This window comes from Panonychus citri, unplaced genomic scaffold (assembly GCF_014898815.1).
Source record: "Panonychus citri isolate SS breed McGregor unplaced genomic scaffold, ASM1489881v1 Contig00063, whole genome shotgun sequence".
NCBI classification, from domain to species: Eukaryota; Metazoa; Arthropoda; class Arachnida; order Trombidiformes; family Tetranychidae; genus Panonychus; species Panonychus citri.
Genome location: NW_026515468.1, coordinates 404,071 through 426,231, shown reverse-complemented (window position 1 = coordinate 426,231; position 22,161 = coordinate 404,071). Strand labels below are relative to the sequence as shown.

At 30.4% G+C, this 22,161-nt stretch overlaps 1 protein-coding gene across 3 annotated transcripts in view; it reads right to left on the bottom strand.

The window, feature by feature from the left end:
- Positions 1 to 521: 521 nt before the first annotated feature.
- Positions 522 to 22,161, bottom strand: part of LOC128385954 (semaphorin-2A-like) — a 121,770-nt gene continuing 100,130 nt past the window's right edge. For all 3 annotated transcript variants that reach the window (XM_053344895.1, XM_053344894.1, XM_053344896.1), the window contains 4 exons: positions 12,798 to 12,906; positions 11,469 to 12,171; positions 1,032 to 1,369; positions 522 to 924 (listed from right to left, as the gene is read on the bottom strand). In XM_053344895.1, coding sequence (XP_053200870.1) covers positions 746 to 924; positions 1,032 to 1,369; positions 11,469 to 12,171; positions 12,798 to 12,906 — 1,329 coding nt within the window. In that variant the 3' untranslated portion in view covers positions 522 to 745. The remainder of the gene's footprint in view (positions 925 to 1,031; positions 1,370 to 11,468; positions 12,172 to 12,797; positions 12,907 to 22,161) is intronic.

The following is a 22,161-nucleotide window of genomic DNA, read 5'->3' as shown; positions in this document are numbered from 1 at the left end:
TGACTAATTACTGGTTGATTGTTCGATAATTAGTTGATTTTAATGATTGGAAATTGTATTTACATAAGGAAGGAAATTCTCTTGTATATTATCAGTAATTATTTGTTTTCTAATTGTTTTTGCTTCTTCGTTGGAATTAAATTTAATTGTTTACCTGAGATTAGAATTGATTTGTTTTTATCTTTTCTTTTGGTAATTAGTTAATCAACTAGACTTTATTTAACCTTTTGACTTTTTTCTTCTTTGTTTATGTTTTTCATTCTGGTAAATAATTAATTGTTTGATTGTTGTTATTGATTAGAGAGAGAGATTCAAGGTAATTAGTTAATTGTTTTTACGTTTTTTTTTTATTGCAAATTGTTGATTTGTTTTTGCATAGAAAAAAAAACAAAGAAATGAATTAGTTTTGTAATTAATTGTTACAGTTGATTTTTAAATCTCTTCGTTTCTTTGTCACATTAATTGACAATTCTCAATTGTGATAATATTTACAAGGAAAAAAAATTTAAATTTATACAATTTGTGATCAATTAAATTGTTTACAATAATTTACATTCAGAATTCTGATCAATGGGATGGGAAATTAGTTAATTTACAATATCAATCGTGTTGATATTTCTTGGATAATAATAATAATATAAAAAAAGATTGTGTGTCTCATGATATTTCAAAGTTTTTGCATCGAGTTGCATTTGTTGTTGATAGTTAATCATTTGGTGGGACTGATGATTAAGTTAATTGTTTCCTATGGTCCAGTTAATTGGAAATCCGCTGCATCACATTTATCGCGGCAACTTTTCACTCTTTGAGCGCATTTTTGTTTAGTTTGCCAAGATTTCATTGCGCTTTTGTACCTTTCAAACTCATGGCACCAATCAGCATATACTTTACGATATTCAGCTTCATTCATGGCTGTACAAGTTTCTGTTGATTAAAACAGGTAAAAGAAAAACAATTAGTAAAACTGCTTGACCATGATAATATATATGTCAAGTGGTCAGTAATCAAAATTAACCACACGAATAACTTACTTGCATCAACAGTTATATTATGACGACTTAGCGTATTTGAGCCTAATTTACATTCATATCGACCTGATTCCCGATCGGTCACTCCAAGGATAACCAGTCCATTATCATTTGTAACAATAAACTTATCCCGTCGAGGAATAACCTCAAAAGGTGTTGACCTTTCATTTCGAGAGTGAAACCATTTAATCGGACCAGTTTCACTAATTAACGGTTCAATATCTTGATATCGTCCGGTACAGGAAAGATGGACACTCTGTCCCCAGACCAGTTTCTGATCTTTAAAACCGATTGATGAATCACAAATTGATGGAGTTGAATTGGTTACATCTTGCATAAAACTGTAATCAGTTAATTAATTAATCCAAATTAAGCATAAGACAAAAAGTATTAGTTAATTGTTTCCAAGATGATAGTTGATAGATAACATCAGTTGCCAGAGTAAATGTCAGATATTTATCATGATGATGATGCGGATGATGAGAAACATGTAAAGATCAGAAAGAAGAAGAAAAAAAAATCAGACCGATGTTAATTAGAAAAAGTTAATTGTAATTGTAATTGGAAAAAAACACCCAAAGAGGTGTAATAACCTGAAAGAGTGAATTAAATTAAAACTTGAAGTTAACATGATTATTTTACCAGAATTTAGCTTTTTTCATCCTCATCTTTCATGGTAACATATAATTTCCGAAGGAATTTCATCATTTTCATCATCATCATCATCATCTCATTGTTTTCCTCTCGCTCTGTTTATCATGAAAATTTTTTCTATTCATTTACATTGAAATAAACGGACTCTGGGTGTTAATTTGATAAAGATTGAGATTGAGATGATGTAGATGATTATTAGGATAGTTACACAGGAACAAGATACTCATGATAATATGAGATTCATTGAGCAAGATTAATAATGATTATAATGAACAACAAGATGATGATAATAGTAATGATGATGAAAATGAAAATCAAGGCAAGGGTAATAATGATAATAACATTTAACAATAATATCAACCCAAAAATGTTAGTCTCCTATTTTTTTTCTTACACTCCCCTTATCCACCCACTCGCCTTTCACTGATTCTCATACTCACCCTGAATGTATGTATCACCCATCATCATGATTATCATGAAAATACTGAACAAACATACATATATATTAAATGGATACGTAATATTTTAAGGCTAGTAAAAACTCATTTATTAAACTACTCGACCAATGGACACAACCATCCATCACTTGAGATATTATAACATCGCCTTAACATCATCTGTCTCACCTTCCCCTCCCTCCCTCTCTCTCTTTCTCTCTCTCTCTATTTCTCCTTCCTTTTCCTCCTCTTTCTCACTAAACACAATCTTCCAATTCTGTATCATCATCTTCTTCATCCTTTTCAAAGTTAAATTTCCACAAGGACAGTTATACATATCAAGCATCCCTATCATCATCCTCATCCCCATCATCATCATTGTAAAAGTTAAAGAGTTCCCTCTGTTTCCGGTTAGCAATGTCCGTTTAGCATCATAAAATTGCAATAGAAAGATGATAATGATGAGGCTAAGATGATGATAGAGAAATAAAGTTAGATGAAAACGGAAGATGCTCCAAAGCTAAAGGGCAACCAGATCTTGTAACAACAACAATAATAAACAACAATCAGTACAAGAAGAAGCATCAAGATGATGATGTTTGATGATGATTGAGATGATTATGATAATTTAAACTTTAAATTGTTGTTAAAAGTAACTAAATCAACTGAACAGTTTATATTACAAGTAAAAATATGAATGAATCCATATAGCAAATAACATTAAACAGGAGGAAAAAAAACGAATGATGAAAACGTATTTTTTTCTGTAAGATGCAAAACTATTACATATATTTGTCAGCATGAAATGATTCCCACTCTCTCTCTCCCACCCTGAGTGAGAGGAAAAAAACTAACATACAGCATCTCTCATCTATGTTGAATATTATAATATTTAATATGGTGTCAGGGTGCACACTGTATGTAGTTGACATACCAAAGTGTTGACAGGTTATTTGAATGATTTGTCGAGGAAAATTTTCTCAACAAAATGAGAAAAAAAAAGTCTATCAAAAATAAGAAAATTTTTTGTATATAAAAAAACATTGAAGAAAATTCATTTTCTCTCTCTCTCTCCATGTAATCAATATATTACTTAGGAATCATGGTGAATATATAAAAACATAATATAACAAAGTGATACGATAATAATAATGAAAAATAATCTAGGGCATTGAATTTTACATGGAAAAGCTAAAAACTATAAGAGAAACGGAAATGAGTTGCAATTTTATCATCTCATTGAGAGTAAGAAAAAGTAATAATAATATCAAATCAAGATAAGAAACAGAGTCATGATAAAGATTATGGAGATGAGATGATAAAAGATGAAGATGAAGATAAAAGATGAGGACAACAACATGTACGAAGCAAGATGGACTAACAGAGTTGTGTCAAAGTGTTTATATGCAATTTTGTAAATCTTTTCCTACCCCAACTGATGTTGATTGTTGTTGATACTTTTCAGCTTCTTCAGCTTATGAACACAAACAATCAACCATTCAAATCAACTTCTAATTTGCATATCACCATAAATACACACACACACACAGGGTAATCTACAGACCTTTAGTGATGTATATTTGCAAGAATAATAATAATGATAATAAAAAAAGCACAAGAAGATGATTTAACTTTGCATCTTTCAACTTTTGCCTCTTTTTTTGCATCATTTCTCATGATCATCATGACGAGATGATAGTTAACTGATGCTGGTAACTAAGTGTCCTTGCAAACTAAACACATCCTACAACAACCTACACCTTAACATGTAGCATTTAAATGGTATAAATAAAAAGGAGGAGACCATTTTCATCATCAGCATCATTATCATCATCTGTAGATCACAGATTGAGATGAGGTTTGTATGCAAAATTCAATTCGATTTATTCTTAAAGTTATTCCAATTCAAGATGAACATGAATTTACTCCAATGTTATTGTCAAGTGAATTTTTACCTCATACAATTGAATGGAACCTTTGATGCAAAGCATAAAGAGAGAAAGAGAGAGAGAGAAGATGATGATCATCATCATCATCCCAAAGTCTTCTTTTACCTTCTCCTCCTTAGAATCATTATTTTAATACATCAAAAGTCATCCTCATCTTTTCCTCATCCTCCCTTTGTATTTCTAGAAAGTTTCAATAGACATTCATTCAATTTTTTTGACAAGACTTTCACTCTATGCAAAAACAGGTTACCCAGAGCAATATAATTGAAGTGGTTTGCAATTTAAATTGACAATACAATTTAAATATTATCATCAGGGTATAACAAAAAAAATCATCATCATCTTCATCATAAATACAATCAATTTAATCAACTAACAGATAAAGTGATATAACATTTGGGTAATCAAATGATGAGGATGAAAAATATATATTCACTTGTGTTGATTACGATTGATTGAGGAAAATATAATTTTTTGATTAATCTTGTAAACCTGTTAGTTAACAAATCAACTTGATTATTAATTGGTATAATCAAAACATTTCAAATCAATTAATTAATTCATCTGACAACTTATTTACGAAGTTAATCATCATCATCATGATTAAAATAGTGTTTGCAATAAGTAGCAAATGAAAAATAAATAATAGAAAAAAAAAGTTTGTAATATAAATGATGAAGAGAAAAAAAAAGTTTCAAAAACTAATTCAATTCAGTTCAATGAATGGTAATTAAAAACAATTGTAATTGAACCCTTGGGGTAAAATAAATTGATGATGATGATAAAACATGATGTAGATGATGAAGATGATATAATATGGTGAGAGGGAGAAACTATTTCAACAACTTTCAGTGCTAAACCATTTTGATTTAATGCTTATTATCATTGGATCGGGATTGAAGGTAATCAAGATCAAGGTGATTGGTTAATCAAATTGCAATTTAATTCTGATACTTTTGTTGACAAGTTACAATTCAAGTGGAGAATCAAAGAATGAGAGAGAGAGAGAAAAGTTCCAAACTGAGGTTAACATGAAGGATAATATACCCTGAGTATAAATACTCTGTTGTGATCTCATTGATTTCATCCACAAGGAATTACAAGCAATCAAGAGGATTGTCAGAATTAAGAGGTGATGGTGATGATCAGGATGAAGATGAAGATGAAGATGAGATTGAAACTCTCTCTCTCTCTCTCTCTCTTGCTTGTCTTCCGCAATTCACATTTAATTAACAAAAGATTTACTCAGTCTTAGAGGCAGAATCTTTAATTAACAGTGTAAGTTTGGTTTGAAAGGAGGAGGATTTCAAGTTTACTTGAAGATGAGGATGAGGATGGAGATGAACACAGAAAAAAGTAGATTGTCATTGATGTAATAAATGATGTTTCTCTATGAGTTAAGCTTTTTTTCATACTTGACGTTATCATCTTTCTCTATGATGATGAGGGATGAACAAAAAAATCGAGATCGTCTTTGACAATAAAGATGATGAGCTTTTTTCTCACTTATAATCGTGATTCCTTCTCATCATCATCATTAATACTACTTTTGACTCTAAGATGAAGATGATTTTTTTTTATTTTCTTCGACTCGTTACTTTTCATTATCAAAAGAAACACTCACACAAAGACAATAACCTCAACCTAATCATCAACACCATCACCTTAATCATAATAATTATTATACTAATAATAAGATATTAGATAACATTTTCCATCCTCATCCTTTTTTGCATCATTCTAACTATTATACAGAAGATTCTAATTGATGCTTTTTTAGTCATCATCTTGTCTCTCTCTCTCTCTCTCTCTCTCTCATCCTGTTCATTTATCATCTAATTGATTAATGACAATTTTCACAACTTTGATTTAAAAAAGTCGTCATGTTAACATTGATAAGATTTATATTAATGATGATAATTTAATTTTCATCATTAGACTAAATCATTACAATCCTTTGCCCTTTTTCATGGGATTCATTCAGAATTGTGTAACTATGAGAATGAAAAAAAAGACTATTTCCTTTTTAAACTAGTAATTAAATTAGAAACAGGAATTAACTGAAACATATTAAAAGATGAAGTTACAGTTATTGTTGGTGATGAGGATGGCGATGATATTATTGTTGTGAGAAAAAGGAAACATGAGTTTCTTGAAAGGATCGGAAACAAGTTGGTTAAATACAATGTTGGTGTTTAAGACAAGGGAGAGAGTGGGAGGAGGAAGGTTAGTATTACATGGGAAGAGGGTGGGATGACCTCGCTCTTGTTGAATTTCAGTCAATCATCATTTGTCAGGTCATAAATAGCATTCGATAAACTGTATATGAACATGGGAAGATGATGATGATAATGATGAAGAGCAAGCAAAAAACACTAACACTTAACCATGTATTATCATTACAAAGGGAAGATGAGAGAGAGAGAGAGATGAAAAAAGAAAGAGGATAAGAAAGATAATGATGAAGAAGATGATTCGGATGAAGAGAAAAAATTGTTGAAAGAAACAAGAAGAGATTAGGATGAGGAAAGAAAGAGAAGATGAAGACAAGAAAAGGGATCATCACTTGGATAAAAGATGATCGCCTGGAAGAGACATTTGAACATCTCTTTCGTATTTCTCTGTCTTTTTTTCTTTCTTAAACTCAAGTATCTTGAAAATGATGATGATAATGATGAGAAAAAAAGAGATGAAAATAAAAGTAGACTGTAAGGTAATGTCCAGTGAAAGAGAGAGAGAGAGACTGAACCATAAATCTCAATTTTTGGTTGACAAAAAAAAAGTTCACTTTTTTATCCAGGTCAATATCATCATTATCGGAATGGTGTTCACACCATTGGAGAAAGTGAATGAGAGAGAGAGAGAGAGAGAGAAGATGATAAAAGAATAAAATAAAAAGTATTGCCCACGACAAGATGAAGATCGATAAGAGATGATGATACATAGAGAAGATGGGATGAAGATGATGATGCAGAAAAAAATAGTAAAAAAGACTTGAACAAATCGGTTGACTTGGAATTGATTGAAAAAGACCTTAAGTTAATACAGATTCATTGGTAAAGAGAGAAAGTGAGTGAGAGAGAGAGAGAGAGAGAGAGAGAGGAATATAAAAATGAGAGAAAAAAGTTTTTCTGGTCAAGATGAGGATGGAACAAAAGAGAGAAGAGTAAGAGGATGGAGATAAGGGGGTGAGTCATGTAGAAAAGGATGAGGATGAAATTTTCTCAATTTTATCGAGACGTTTCTTGATTTTTTCTACTTCATCTCATGTATTATAAACAGGGAAGAAAACAACTTGTACATTATCTTGTTTAGACTTTTCCATAGGAAGAGGACTTTTCATCTTTTTTTCCATTTCATTCTCATCATTTTTATCATCATTTTCTCCCTTGTTTAAAAAACACTTTTCCCAACAAACTCATTTCACATTCAGTTTTTCACTTGATTCAATTCAATTTGCTTCTTACTTCCCAGCTCCATCGTTCCTCATCTCTTGGCATCATCCTTATACTCAACATCTTCATCATCTTCATCCTCAATCTTCAGGGTTGTTGTCATTCAATGAAGAAGATAGAAAACCTGATAATAAATATATTATGTATATACTATCAACTGAATCATGATGATGAATTTGATGATGTGTATATACACTTGAAGAGAGAGAGAGAGAGAGAGAGAGAGAGAGAGAGAGAGAGAGAGAGAGAGAGAGAGAGAGAGATTTATACAGAAAATTATATTTTCCACTTTTCATCTACATTCATATATTTTATATCATAGATGATAAATTCAAGTGATGAGGATAAACCAATCAACCTATTGGATTTTTAAAAACTAAGTCAAAAGGTAGTAAAGTTGATGCAATTATTAATTTTTAAAAAGCATCATTTCAACATCATCATTCATGTAACTGTTTTCATGTTTCTGTTCAATATATTACATTTCCAATCATCATCAACATAATGATTTATATATAATTTCAATCATCATTATCATCATCACTTTCAATCAAACAGACAAAGTTTTACCTGAACAATTACATTATTATTATTATCATCATCATGATAATTGTTATCGTATTTTGAGTAAACATTTACTGGTCAATCTTTTATAATATCAACCTATTCATGGTCAAGACTTAAGCTATCAATTAACTAACTATAAAAGGATGATGATGACAAGGGAAAAGTTGAGGATGATGATGATGGTCTGAAGACTATGAGTTATATGTATTTTCTGCTGCATTGTAACCCATTTAGCTCAATCTTCTGGTCAACCCCACCACCACCATCACCACCTCAACCTCCATCTCCTCCTCTTCCCCAAGCACAATTAAGTAAAAGGAAAAGTATTAAACCAATAGAGACAATTGATTGAAAGGAAAAAAGTTAGATGGATGATGAAGATAATGATGATAATGATGATGAAAGAGTGTAAAAGGATAAACTCTTGGAAGCGTAACACAAACAATAAATAGATTGACCATTAACACTATTTTCAATATAAATAGTTGGATACTCTTGATTGGCCCTATGGAGTTAAAGTTGATTGGAGAAACTTATTTCATATGATTACCAATGGTTGTTAGTTTTCATCTGTTTATACTTATTGTTGTTATTGATCAACTATCGTAACCTAATTGTGTTATCCTGTAAATTGTAACAATTAAATTAAAGGGTTGACCAAGTTTGACCGACAGTTCAACAGGAAGAGAGAGAGAGAGAGAGAGAGAGTGAGCATTTTAATACATAGTGAGAGCAATATGATGATAATAATAACAACAGTTAATTGACAGGAGGATGAAAACCAAACAACAATTAAAAATTTACTCATTATCCTCAAGAGTAAATTAAACAGCTGATATACAAAGTTATCAATGGTTAATTGTAACTATAACGTAAATGATTAATTTAATTGTTAGCAAACCTTAGACCAAAAAGAAAACATAAAAACACATTATAAATTAATCTAATCATCATCATCATGATTATGGACACTATGAAACATTTGCATTAAGTTAATTAATTTAATTAGTTTAGATACAACATTCTAAGTGTGTGTGTATCTCACTAATGAGTTACTATGAAAGTTGATTGTTGTTAATCAAGTAAAAACAAACTAAAAGCTAATCCAAATCATTTAATGTATCATAATAATAATTCAATGTTAATTTCTGTAGATTAGTAAATTAATAAACATACAAGAAACGGAAGAGGAAAAAGTAACATCTTCTTAATGAAGCAAATTTACTTATGATGATGATGATGATGATGAGCAAGATGAAGATGATTATGATGATAAGTTATTAAGGAAAGTGAAAACGATTGAAGACAAAAAGATGATGACAAAAAAGAGATTTGTAAATTACTTGTGTGAGTGAGCAAAATGATGTTACTTAAAATAATAATAATCGTACAGAAAAGTTGATAGAAAAAAAAAGTTTTTCTCTTATGTAATGATAATTTCTCGTCTTGTAGGATAAATGGATTCACTAAATGAGTGAGATATGAATACGACATAAATATACAATTTACTGCTAAACTCACTCATCATCATAATCATCTTCATCTTCATCTTCATCATTAACATTAATTTGCATGTTCAATTCTATGGGTGAGATATTAAACACTATATGTTTGTATACAAAAATCTATGGGTTTGTTGTATGAATATGAATGTGAGGATGTGTCTTTGTTGATTTTAGGTGAACCAAGAAGATGAGGATGAGAAGTGGAATGTTTTTTTTCTTCATCATCCTCATCATCTAATTTAGTTGAATTACTTTTATATGTTTCCCTTTCTTTTCATCTTTCATTTACTTTTTTTCTTCTTCTCATCATCTTCTTCCTCTTACTTTGCTTTCTGTATCATTTCCTTTTCTTTTTTATCTTCTTCTTCTCAGTTCCTTTTGTTTTCATACATATACAGATACTTTCTTTATCTAGTGAAAGAGATGATGATGATGATTATGATGATTATGGTGATTATTATGATGAGGATGATGCATTTGAAGACAAATTTCAAATGTACATACATATAAATGCATTAATACATTGATAGAGACCTTAATTAGCTGCTAACTATCAACTGTTTTTTTTGCGACTTAACCTCATCTTCTTAAGGATGATAAAACTTGATGACTATGATGATTTATCCGAAAAGTGATAAAAGAGTATGATATTGATAAATAGAGCGACTTTCTAATTACTTTGCATGCAAACTCATCATCACCTTCTCATTTTCATCATCTGGAAAGTTACACTCTCTTTCTCATCCTTCTTTTACTTGCGACTCAATTAGAGATGATGATGATAAGGATGAGGATGAGGGAGAAAGAAGCATCCGTCATCTCTCAGTGGATTGCTTTTCATCTTTGTGAACAAATTCCTTCTTCTTTTTATCTCTAACCCGATTTACCATGTTTTTAGCTTTTCAGCTATTCGCTTATCTTCAATTCCCTCTTATTATATCATCGCACAATGAAATTCATCATCTTACTCTATCTACTCATCTGTCTACATCTTGTTCGAATATCTTTCTCTCTCTCTATCTCTTTCACCCACTCTCTTCATCATTTCCATTTCCATCTACATCTTCATCCTTCTCTCTCTCTCTCTCTCCCCATGTGAGTTAATCCCCAAAACAAGAAATAAAGTTTTTTCATTGTAATCCTAATTTTCGGGCTCAAGGTTGATCCTATTTGTCTCTCATCTATTTTTTGTTGGACGAATTGATATCTTCTATTACTAGAAACCTTTTTCATCATCATCTTTATCCTCTCTCTCCCTCTAGAAAAGAAATGAATGAAAGATGATGAAGCTAAAGAGCAAGAGAGACACAGAGAAGAAATAAAGATGGTGAGTAGAAAGAGAAGACGAAAAATTTTGAATACATCATTTAGCAAGAAGAAAAGAGTAAAAGAAGGATAAAGAAAAAGAGGATGATGAGAGATGATGAAAAACGGAAAGAGAAGGGAAAAGAAGATGAGACAGTGATGGAAAAAGATGAAGATGATGAAAACAAAAAATTCTGTAAGAAGACTCGATGACAGAAAGAAAGCGAAAGAGAGAGAGAGAGAGAGAGAGAGAGAGAGAGAGAGAGAGATGACAAAGAAGATGCAAAAAAGATGTTCACCTAATATTTAGGTTTTAACAAGAAGATGAATCCAAGTTCTCAGATGATGAGGAGGTTTAGACATCGAGAGTAGAAAAAATAAAAACAGACAAAAATTTCTATTCTCTTTTCCCTATCATCTATTTTCAATCCATTTCTGATTTACTCATCCGGAAGATAATCATGAGAGAAATACATATAAATTATTGTTCTGTTTTCTTCAAGTTGTAATGATAATTCCAAGAGAAAGAATAAAAAAAATCATAACAATAAATGTAAATACTACGTACCCATTGACATAAGGTTTACATTCACCATGATCCTTATCCCAACCACAATAAGGATCCCTTATACATCCCAGGCAATTGTCATGACGTTGTTTACACATTGAAAGGTGAAATTGTTTTATCGTAAAATCAGATGAAACATATAATGACTTATATTTGGGAAATATTTCCATGGATCGTACGGGATGTGGGCTGGTTGCTTCAAAAACATCAACCAGGTAAGAATTTACTTCACCTGATCTTGGATCAGTCCATTGGACAAGTTTATAAACTTCACCAGTTGTGGTTCCAGCATAATAAACATAATACTGACCACCACTTGAACCACCATTATTATTTATATTATCAAGTTTATCAACAACTATACGGGTAAAAATAACATCCCGCTTATAGAAAACAGGTTTACCATTGTCATGGGCTACTGTTGAGTCCATTAAAGGATGACCACGGATAAAATTGAGCACAGAGTCAGGCAACGATTGTGTATCATCAGTACAAGCACCAGGCCTGGGTTCGGGTACCTTTGAGGATAAGACAGGTAACCAGGCAGACATTGAATTTGATTGTTCCTTAAATTTACCATTGAAAACCTCTTGAATTGAATCCAATGTAAATGTACAAATGGCTGAGCCGATTAAACCATTAAGAGAGGTTGAAAAAATGGCATAAAATTTACTATTATCATCAGGATGCTTGTAGATGTGTTCTGATTAAATGAAGAAAAAAAAATGATCAAGTAATCATATTTTTTATACGTAATAATATCACCATCATTAGATTTTGTTGTTGTTGATATCATGAAACATTGGAAACAAAAATTCATCGGTTGGTTGGTGAGTCGATGAAAAGTTTATATAAAAAAAAAGGTATCAAGGTGATGATGCGGTAACAACATGAAGATATTTATCATCACCGTCAATATATTTATCAGCAATGAAACAGTATCAGTTTTATATATAAATAATATCCATTGGGACGAAAGTTGAATCCCGTTATATTAACATCCAGTGTTGAAAGATGATGACGAGCAACGATTCCAATGGATGATGAAAGTATGAAAAGAAAAAAAAAGAAAAAAAATGTTAGAAAAGATGAGGATGATGAGGATGATGAAAAGAAAGAGAAAATTGAAGATGAGGATGATAAAAGTTCATGAAATGAGAAAGCGATTTATTTATTGTAAGATTTGCTTAATGATGTATGAGGGAAAAGCTTGGAAAATGTTTAAGATGATGGAGTTAGTGTTATACAGAAAGAGATGAGGATGCTAAAGATGATAGAGAGAAGAGAGTCAAGAAAAAGAGAGCGATATGGTTGAAACAATTAACTTACGAATTTCATTGAAATAAAATGGAAACTCTCCAGGAATCGAACAGTTTAATCGAGCCTTCATAAAAGTGGCCCAGTTTTTATTCAAAATACTTCGACCTCCATTGTCTTTCTGTTAGAACGAAAAAAAGCGAGAGAAATCAATATTTGATTGTAACAGTTAATTTAATTGTATCATTTATCACAATAATAACTTTATACACAACCGTTTTATCATGATAATAAATGTTATCATAATAACAATAATGATTAATTTAATAATCATGATTATATGGAAAAATAATGTTCACTTGTAACTTTTTCTTCAACAATCAAAAAGTAGGTTTGTCATGTAATATATTTAATTTTAAAACTTTTATTGATTGATTTTATTATTATTATTCATCATAATTGTTATCCTCATCATCTTCATCATAATTACATTAACTTTTACTCCACCCGAATAGGTAAGAGCATTTTCCTTGCTGTAAATTGTATTTATTTACATTTAGGATGAAATTTTATAAATTTCAATCTAAACTCCCCCTTGAGTGTGTGTGTTATGTTTTCCTTATGCAATTTAATACACAATCGTATTATTATTGAATGAAATTAGACTTGAAGATGAGGATGAAGATGAAAAATAGGTGAGTGGATGATAAGTAAATTGTAATATAATAATTGACAAGGAACAAGTAGAGTTTTTCAGAAACATAGTAACATTGTGAAGAGAAAAGAATAATTTTCCTCTGTGATAACAATAATATTAAAGACCATGAGAGATGGATGGTAATCAATATAATCAATGTTCTAGGCCCGTTGGCGGGAAGAGTAAAAAAAAAGATATCAAATTATTCCCATTGAAGATTGAGAATCAAGTTAAGTTTATGGGTAAAGTTAATTAAATTAGTGAGTTGAAAAAAAAAGTTGAAAGGAGAAATGATGAACAGCAGATAGTTCAGAAAAAAAAGATGAGGATGAAGATAAGAGATGAAGGGAAAAACTAGTGTTAAATGTTGATTGGGCGAGAAAAAATTAAGATGATAAACAAGAAAACAACAATATCATCATCATTATCACCAGAAATAGCAACACCATCAACAGGGAAAACAGAAGCAACAGTCAACAGAATGCAAAGAGGAGAGAGAGAGATGTAAAGGTAGAAATGATGATGAGGATGATGAAGATGATTGTTGAGCCCGGAGAGCAAATCCTTTCATCCTTTTTTTTCGTTCATCCGAAACATCGTCTTTAGGCTATAATTGAAGATGATGATTGAGTGTAATTCCTCAAGATTGAGTCTTCTCTCTCGATCCTCTTCTTCATCATCATTTTCATCCTCATCATCAGCTTTATCTTCATTTTCTCCTACCTTCTCTATCTCTCTCTCTCACGTTTTTCTTTCTATTACACAGCTTATTGTAAATGACTATATCTTCAAGAAGACAACAACAATAATAATAAATAAATAGTTATGTACATCTTAATCATCATTATCATCATTATTACTTATCTTCCTCTCATCTTAAACCAAGAGATTCCGATGACTCTCTCTCTCTACTTGCCTTCTTGCATTAACTTGATGGATGAGGATGACTATAAGCTTTAGTATTAGATCATCATCATCATGATAATGATGATGACCTGAGTATGTGTGTGTGTATATATGTATGTATCAATATTAATTAACCAAAAATCTATCCTTGACCAGTCACGTGATTAATGAAAAACATATATAAATGACCCAAACCAATAATAATAACCAAAGGAAACCAGAGTTTCCATAATGAAATAAATATTAATAATATGATATAAATATCATTTCCTAGTTCAACATGAACAATATGAAAAAGACATTGAATATTATTATACATATTTAATACTAATAGTCAAGTTTACCTCCCACTTCCTATTTGCAAAAAAAAGGTGAAAAAAAGGTAACGGTAAATGGGGTGGACATTAATGATGTCCTTTTTTCACCTTTGATAATTTGGTATCTCATAGGGGAGCTCAAGGAGAGAGTTAATTTAGATAAATGTTTCGAGACTTTGATGATAATTTTAATGATGATGATGATCAATGTTAGATATTGATTAATGTTATTGGGTACATGAATTACAGGTAACCCATAATAACGGTACATTCAATTTTTTAAATTGAATTGTAATAACAAGAAAGAGAAACAAAAATAACCTGAGAGATAAAAGAAATCATTAAGATTTCTCATTACATGGAAGTACATTGTATCTCTCTATTGAAGAGACACGATAGATAGAGAAAGGGAGAGAGAAATTAGATGATAAAAAAGAAAGATGAGAAAAAAAATCCATCATCAATTTGATGTAACTGTTGTTGATTGGTGATGATGACAAATGATTACAGGTCAAGGGAGAAAGTAAAAAAATGAGTAACCTCTATGTGAGCTCACATTTACTCACACAGAAAACTCAATGAATACTAACACAATTCAAACATATGATAATAGTAATGATTGTAAATATGATAACATTGCTTATCTCATCCTCATCTTCAACCTTTAGCTGGACACACAATCATATGTATGTATCAACACACACACAAACAAGGCCACTCAATTGATTGCGTGACTTTGAAAGTTGACCGGAACTCGGAAAATGTACAAAACGTTTATTTCCGTTCTCAGCCAATATATACACAAGCAAGAAAAAAAGTAACTGTTAACTTACAGATAATATGTTTTTTTCTCATCTTCATCATCTTGCTATTTCTACTTTCTCTCTCACCCACCCTAAATCCACTTTCTCCCTCTCTTTCTCTCTAATGACAATAACAGATTAATGGACTTTCAACGAATCCATAGTCAACATTAATGATGGATGAAAGTAAATGAAAAATATCTGCTGATTCTTTAATCTATCTTTTAATGGTAGAAGAAAAAAAAACCTAAATTTGATAAAAAGCTTTACATTAAATAGGAGATGTATTAGTAAATAAGGAAGAGAAATAAATGAATGAATGAGAGAGAAGAAAAATCTTGGGCAATATGAGATTGATACAATTGAATGAATTGTGTCAATGTAAAGAGTAAATAGAGAAACATAAACAAAATTACTATCCAATCAACGATTGTCAAGGTTGATTAAGGAAACATTAACTAATTTATTGCAATTAATGATCATTTTTGGTATAAAAACTTTCAGTTCTGTCTCTTCCTATTTGATAACATCAATTTGCAATAGATAAAATCAAAAGTAGAGTAAAAATCAAAGTGAATTACAATTACAATCAGAATAGAAATTGAAAATGCAAATTTATGCAATAACATTAATTGCAAAAGGAAAGTAAAGGAAAAAAAATAAAAACAATTGACTAAACAATTAAGATTACAATGATAATGTGAATGTGAGTTTTGGTATAATCATTTCAATGGTAATAATAACAATCAATGGTTAATGGGGTTAGAATCAAAATTGTCAATCTAAATTGTTACTCTTGATTTTTGATACAACCAATCAACTTGGACACAAACAAATATCTACAAACATAAATGGTCAATATTATTTATAAATTGACCATATAAATAAAATTCAGTACATTAAACTATAATATAAATTGTTATAATCATTTGTAATTGTAATTCAGGAAATTATATTAAAATTGCATCTTAATTGTTCAATTAAATTGTTCAAACTAAGGTAAACATTAACTATTACAATGGACTAAATACAATTGAGGTAATCAAACATGTAACCAAGTATATAAAAATGATAATAGAAGCTAATTTATCAATTTGAGCAATTTAAACAAAATTAAAACATTAAATATGATAAACAATGGAGGATGAAGCACAATCAGATTAACCATTATAATGATAAGTATCATATTAGTATTAGCAAAACAAAATGAAAGGAGATCAGGTAAACTCAGGTATATCCACATAGGTAACCAGTTTTCATTGTAACCTTAACCAAAATAATAATAATATAACATATATTAAATAGATATAACCGGTTACTTTGGTAACTCTGTAACCAGCAAAGCAAACCGACCCTCTAATTGAGTGATTCAGCTCACTGTTTTAACCAAAGAGATACCAACCTTTATCATCATCATCATCATTATCATGAGGAGTTAATAATGAAAATAATGATAAAAGACAAGCTTAAAGCAATAGAAAAGTTTGTTTTAATATTAATAGTTACATGTAGTTTGTTGATGTCAGTCAACTTGCTTTGCCATCATTCAAAATGGCGTCTTCCCTTCTCTCTCTCTCTCTCTCTCTCTCTTTAATCATACCTTGTAATAATATTTAATTTACCAAAAGGTATATTATGTAAATGTTATAGTTATTATATAATTAACTTAAGACTAATAATAAACAGTGAAAAAATTAACTAACCATTCAGGTTTTCACACAAACATCAACACAATCAACCCTTTAAATATTATCATCTTATTCACACAAATAATCAAAACATTTACTGTTTACATAGAGAAAAAAAATACTCAAAGAGTAAGTGAGATAATCAAATACTAATCATCACTATCATCATTCAAACCATCATCCTAATCTCCATCCTCATCACCTCTTTCTCTCTCTCTCTCTCTCTCTTTCGGATCATCATTTAACTGTATCATCACATTTACATGGTAATACAAACACAATCAATTTAAATAACAACACAGCAAATGATAGTTTAATCATGTATCCAAAAACTGCTAACTGATTAACTAACTTTGTCAGTTAATCAGCTGATTGATGTATTATTCAATCGTAAATAATGCAAACCTTTTGCTAATCAAGATGATTTAATGTTCAACAATTATTTACTCATGATGAATCTATTGTTTTTTTCCCAACTCACTCTATGCAATGCAATTGATTGCTTCAAGTTAAAGGCAAACCAATTACAATTTAATTCACAATTTAAATAAATCTTACAATTTACACTCATAAAAACCATTAAAATTAACACACAAATATGATAGTCAATTTACACTGATGAAAATAAAGTGGAAAAGATAAACTTTTTTTCATTACTCTTGATATTTTACATCAGGTTAATAAATATTATCATTATTATTTCCTAAGTTTCTGTTTTTGTGATTTATTATTTACATGTTATCAATTCTGTTTCCTGTGTAAAGAAAATGCAAACTGTGATAACCAGTTTATCAATGAGAAATACACTTTGATCAAGGGAAATAAAATATAATCTAAATATCACTTTAAACATGGAAATGTATCTGATGCATATTTCATTTTCATGTAGTATTTGCTGCTGCTGCTGCTGCTTCTGTTACCATCTTATTATCATTATCATGATAACAAACAACAAGAAAAACATCAAATTGAGACTTAAAAACAATTGCATTGTTAGTAGTGATCATAATAAGTGTAGTAGTTATTGCAACACTCACACAATATTATTGATTCAAATGCAATTCATACACACACAATAAAATATACATATCACAGAGATAGATTTATTTATTGATAGATATGCATTTGTATGTAATGTATGATACATGATATGATGATAATGATGATAAGGATGATAATATATAAGAAAATCAGATTGCAAACTATGTATCCTGCAGCGACGGGAATCAGAGTTACAGGAATGGAAGAAGAAAATAAAAAAAAAAGGTTTACTCAAAGTGTATCATTGTGAATAACTCTACAGGGTGTTTACTGATATACTGAATGGAGAGGTTAAAAAAGGAGAATCATTTTCCTGAACATGAATCTAAGGTTAGTATGATTTTTTTTTCTCATCATCATCAGAATCAGAATCTTCAGAATCTTTTCAGGAAAATCTTGGTCTTCCTCTTTTTCATGGAGAAAAGCAAACAGATACAAAAATATTGTTGTTATTTTGCTTTGGTCATCAAGTTTTTTTTTTCATCTTCTTTGTTGAATATTAACATAAACTGATGCTCATGATTGTTGACCAGAAACAGAGTGAGAGACCAGATATTATTGTTGCTAGAGTAAGAAATATATTATAAATGAGAGAGGAAAAAGGAAATCAAAATAATCCTACTTTATGTGAATTATAATGATGATTATCATGGATAATCAACAGAATTGAAATTTTTCTTCATGATAAATGATGTTAAAAAATTCAGTAAACAGTTACAATAATCACAATGGATAACAAAAGACTGAGAAAACAATAAGAACTTTTTTTTTCATTTTTCTCTTCAATCATTTAAATTTGCTTCCATTTTTTTTTGTTCTTCATCTTTTTCTGTTGCTTATTATCTCTCACTGATTTCTTATTCATTGTTAACTAATGTGATAATAGTAACAATCATGATGATAACAATATCATTTGGTTAGAAATTGCATACTCATCTTCACCATCATCATCATCATCATCTTCCTTCATTTCATAGTCAGAGTTTCTCCCTCCCTCTCTCCTTCCAACTTCATCATTATCATTATTTTCACTTCAATATATCATAACAATCATTTTCATCAGTATTTTACACTGAAAAGAAAAGGATGATGATGATGATGATGCAGATGATGAAGATACTGTTGATGATGAGTATGCAGATGAAAAAGAAAGATAAAAAAGAGAAAGAAAAATCTCTTTATAAATCAGTTCCTTATCATCTTCTTATGCATAATACGCGCTCAAAATTCCTTCAAATCATTTTCACCTCATTTATTTTTCTTCTCACTCACTAACTCTCTCTTTCTCTCTCTCTTTCTCTCTATCCTCCTACTCTCAGAATCTTTCTTTCATCATTATTATCATCATCCTACTCCACCTTCTCTTCCTCCTCCTTCTCATCATCGTTTCTCTTCATTTCTATTCCTTCCACAAGTCATCAGCTTTTTTTCCATCATCATCACCAAACAACAACAGGATAAATATTATCACGGATTCTGAATCTAGTAACCAACAAGCATTTTCCCTGATGCATGATCAACGTTAAGGGTGAAGATAATGGTGATGATTGTGAAGGAAGAAAACACTTTCCCTCTCCCACCCTCTTCCCTCCTCATCACCCTTCCATGGTTCTCTGCTAATTTACAATAAACCCTCAACAAATAGCTGAAAATATGTACCACACATTTCCACGGTTAAGTCAACCATCTCTCTCCTTATCCTCACTTATTTTTCTTTCTTCTCATCACCCAAACATCCATATCACTCACCTCAAACCTGAACATTTCTAATTTTCGACGCAAACTCGAAAATAATTTACAAATTTTTTTCTCTCACTTCCTTTTCCTTCTTAACCTGAATTTCATATATTTTTTCTCTCTCTCTCTCTCCTCTTCCATTTTCCTGTCATCATCTTAATCGTATTCTCCTTGTTGTGTCAAATTCCTAGTGTAGTTATTTGAATATCTCCTCTATCTTGTTACAAAGTGTTGCTTGACCTGAGAACAACATAGAACCGGAAATAATCAAATAAACAACTTGAAAATCTATGGATGAAAAAGTAAATGTCATGAGAGAGAAAGAGATAGAGAGAGGAAAAGACTCTCCTTTTCAAAATGTTATCATTTGGAGTGTAATCTTTTTCATTCTTACTCATCTTCTTCCAAAAAAAGAAAAACTTTTCCATTTACTTTTTTGTCCTACTCTTGTATCATCATCATCCAAAGCTATAACATTGTATAAAATTTATACAATATAAACACCATTGATATTGAATGATGATAAACACATGATTTAAGACACACAAGAAAATGTGTATAATATTATTGTGAGTGATAGTAAAAGTTGAGGATGAGGATGAAAATGTTACACAAAAATACTGAACAATAACATTGTAACATGTCAAAGATATATTATATATCTAAGATGTTTTTCCTCATTTTCAAGAGAAAAAGAAATACTATCATCATTATCATCATGTTGATGATAGTTGTTAGAAGATGGAATAGAAATGAAAAAGAAGGTGGTTAAGAAGATGCTCCATTAGGGGAGAGGAAGGGAAATGATGATGATTATGGAGGGAAAGAGGATAGTGATTTGATAACTGCTTATGTCAAAGAGAAAAGCAGCAAAAACCTTGCCCATTTCAATTCATAAAAGATGATGATACTGAGAAGATGATGATGAAAGAGAAGAAGATATTTCCATTTCTTTTTTTCTTCCTTGTATCAAGTTGATGATTATATTGAAGGACTATCGAAACTGTTCACTTAATAATGTCCAATAAGGTCCATTGAGCTTCAGTTTCTTTCACTGGCCTCATGATCATCATCATGATTCTGAGAGAGAAAGGAAAGGAGAGAGGGAGAGGGAGAGGGAGAGCGAAGAAAAGAATTCATTGAATCTTCTTCACGCTTGATTCTTTACTCAACAACGACAAGACGCTATCTTTATCTTCATCAGTAGCATCCTTTTCTGTTATAATTCTGTACCTTTTTTTCATTATTTTCACCATTACTCTGAGTTATCTCTCCTTATTCATGGTATTAAAGAGTGTGTACCTAGAATGAACCAAAATATGTTACCTTGAGAGTGGAAAAGGTATTTTAACCATTTGGATGTTCACAGATGATGATGAAGAAAAGGAAGAAGAAATGATGTTGGAGGAGTTTTTTGTTGCTTTTTATCAAAAGATAAAGGGAGAAAATGATGATGGTGAAAGAGGTAAAATACATGAAAAGAGAGGTAAACAAAATTAAGGAGACTTCCAACAGAGTGAGAGAGGAAAAAAATCAAAGTAAGATGATAAAGAAGAGCAAGAATAACAAGTATTGTAAGAAGATGAAATTCATGAAACCTCACGATGAACCAAGATGACCAGAGATAAATGAGAAGCTATTTTTTCATTGCAATATCAAGATGGAAGATGAAGATGAGAAGTGAAAGAAAGAGGAACAAAATCAGAACTTCAATCAATCTTGAGTGATGGAGAAAAGAAAACGGAAAAAAGGTAAGAGAGAGAGAGAGAGAAAATCTTTCTGATTCTAAATTTTCTTCCAGAACTTTTAGTTCATCTTCTTTCTCACTTATTACTTCTCATCATTTTCTTTTGCAAACTTGAGAGATTTAGTAAGTGGAAGATAAAAAAACAGTTATAACTTTGTTCCAACTGATATTATTATTATACAAAATGTATCATGAAGATGATAATCATCATGCGAAGAACCGTTATCTTTGTGAAAAGATAATAGTAACAACCTAACATCAAATACCAATATTATTTTTGTAGTGAACAAAAAAAGGTATGAGAAACCAATTGGGAGACTGATCATTATCATCGTTCTCATCATTTTCAGTAATAGTTATTCAGTAAAGTTATAACAGAATCACCATCAACTTTTATCCTGATTTGCTGTGGGAGTGAAGAGGATTATAGAGAGATAGAGAAGACAAATTTCCACCATGAAAATGAAACACTCAGTCATTCATATAACATGATGAAAATG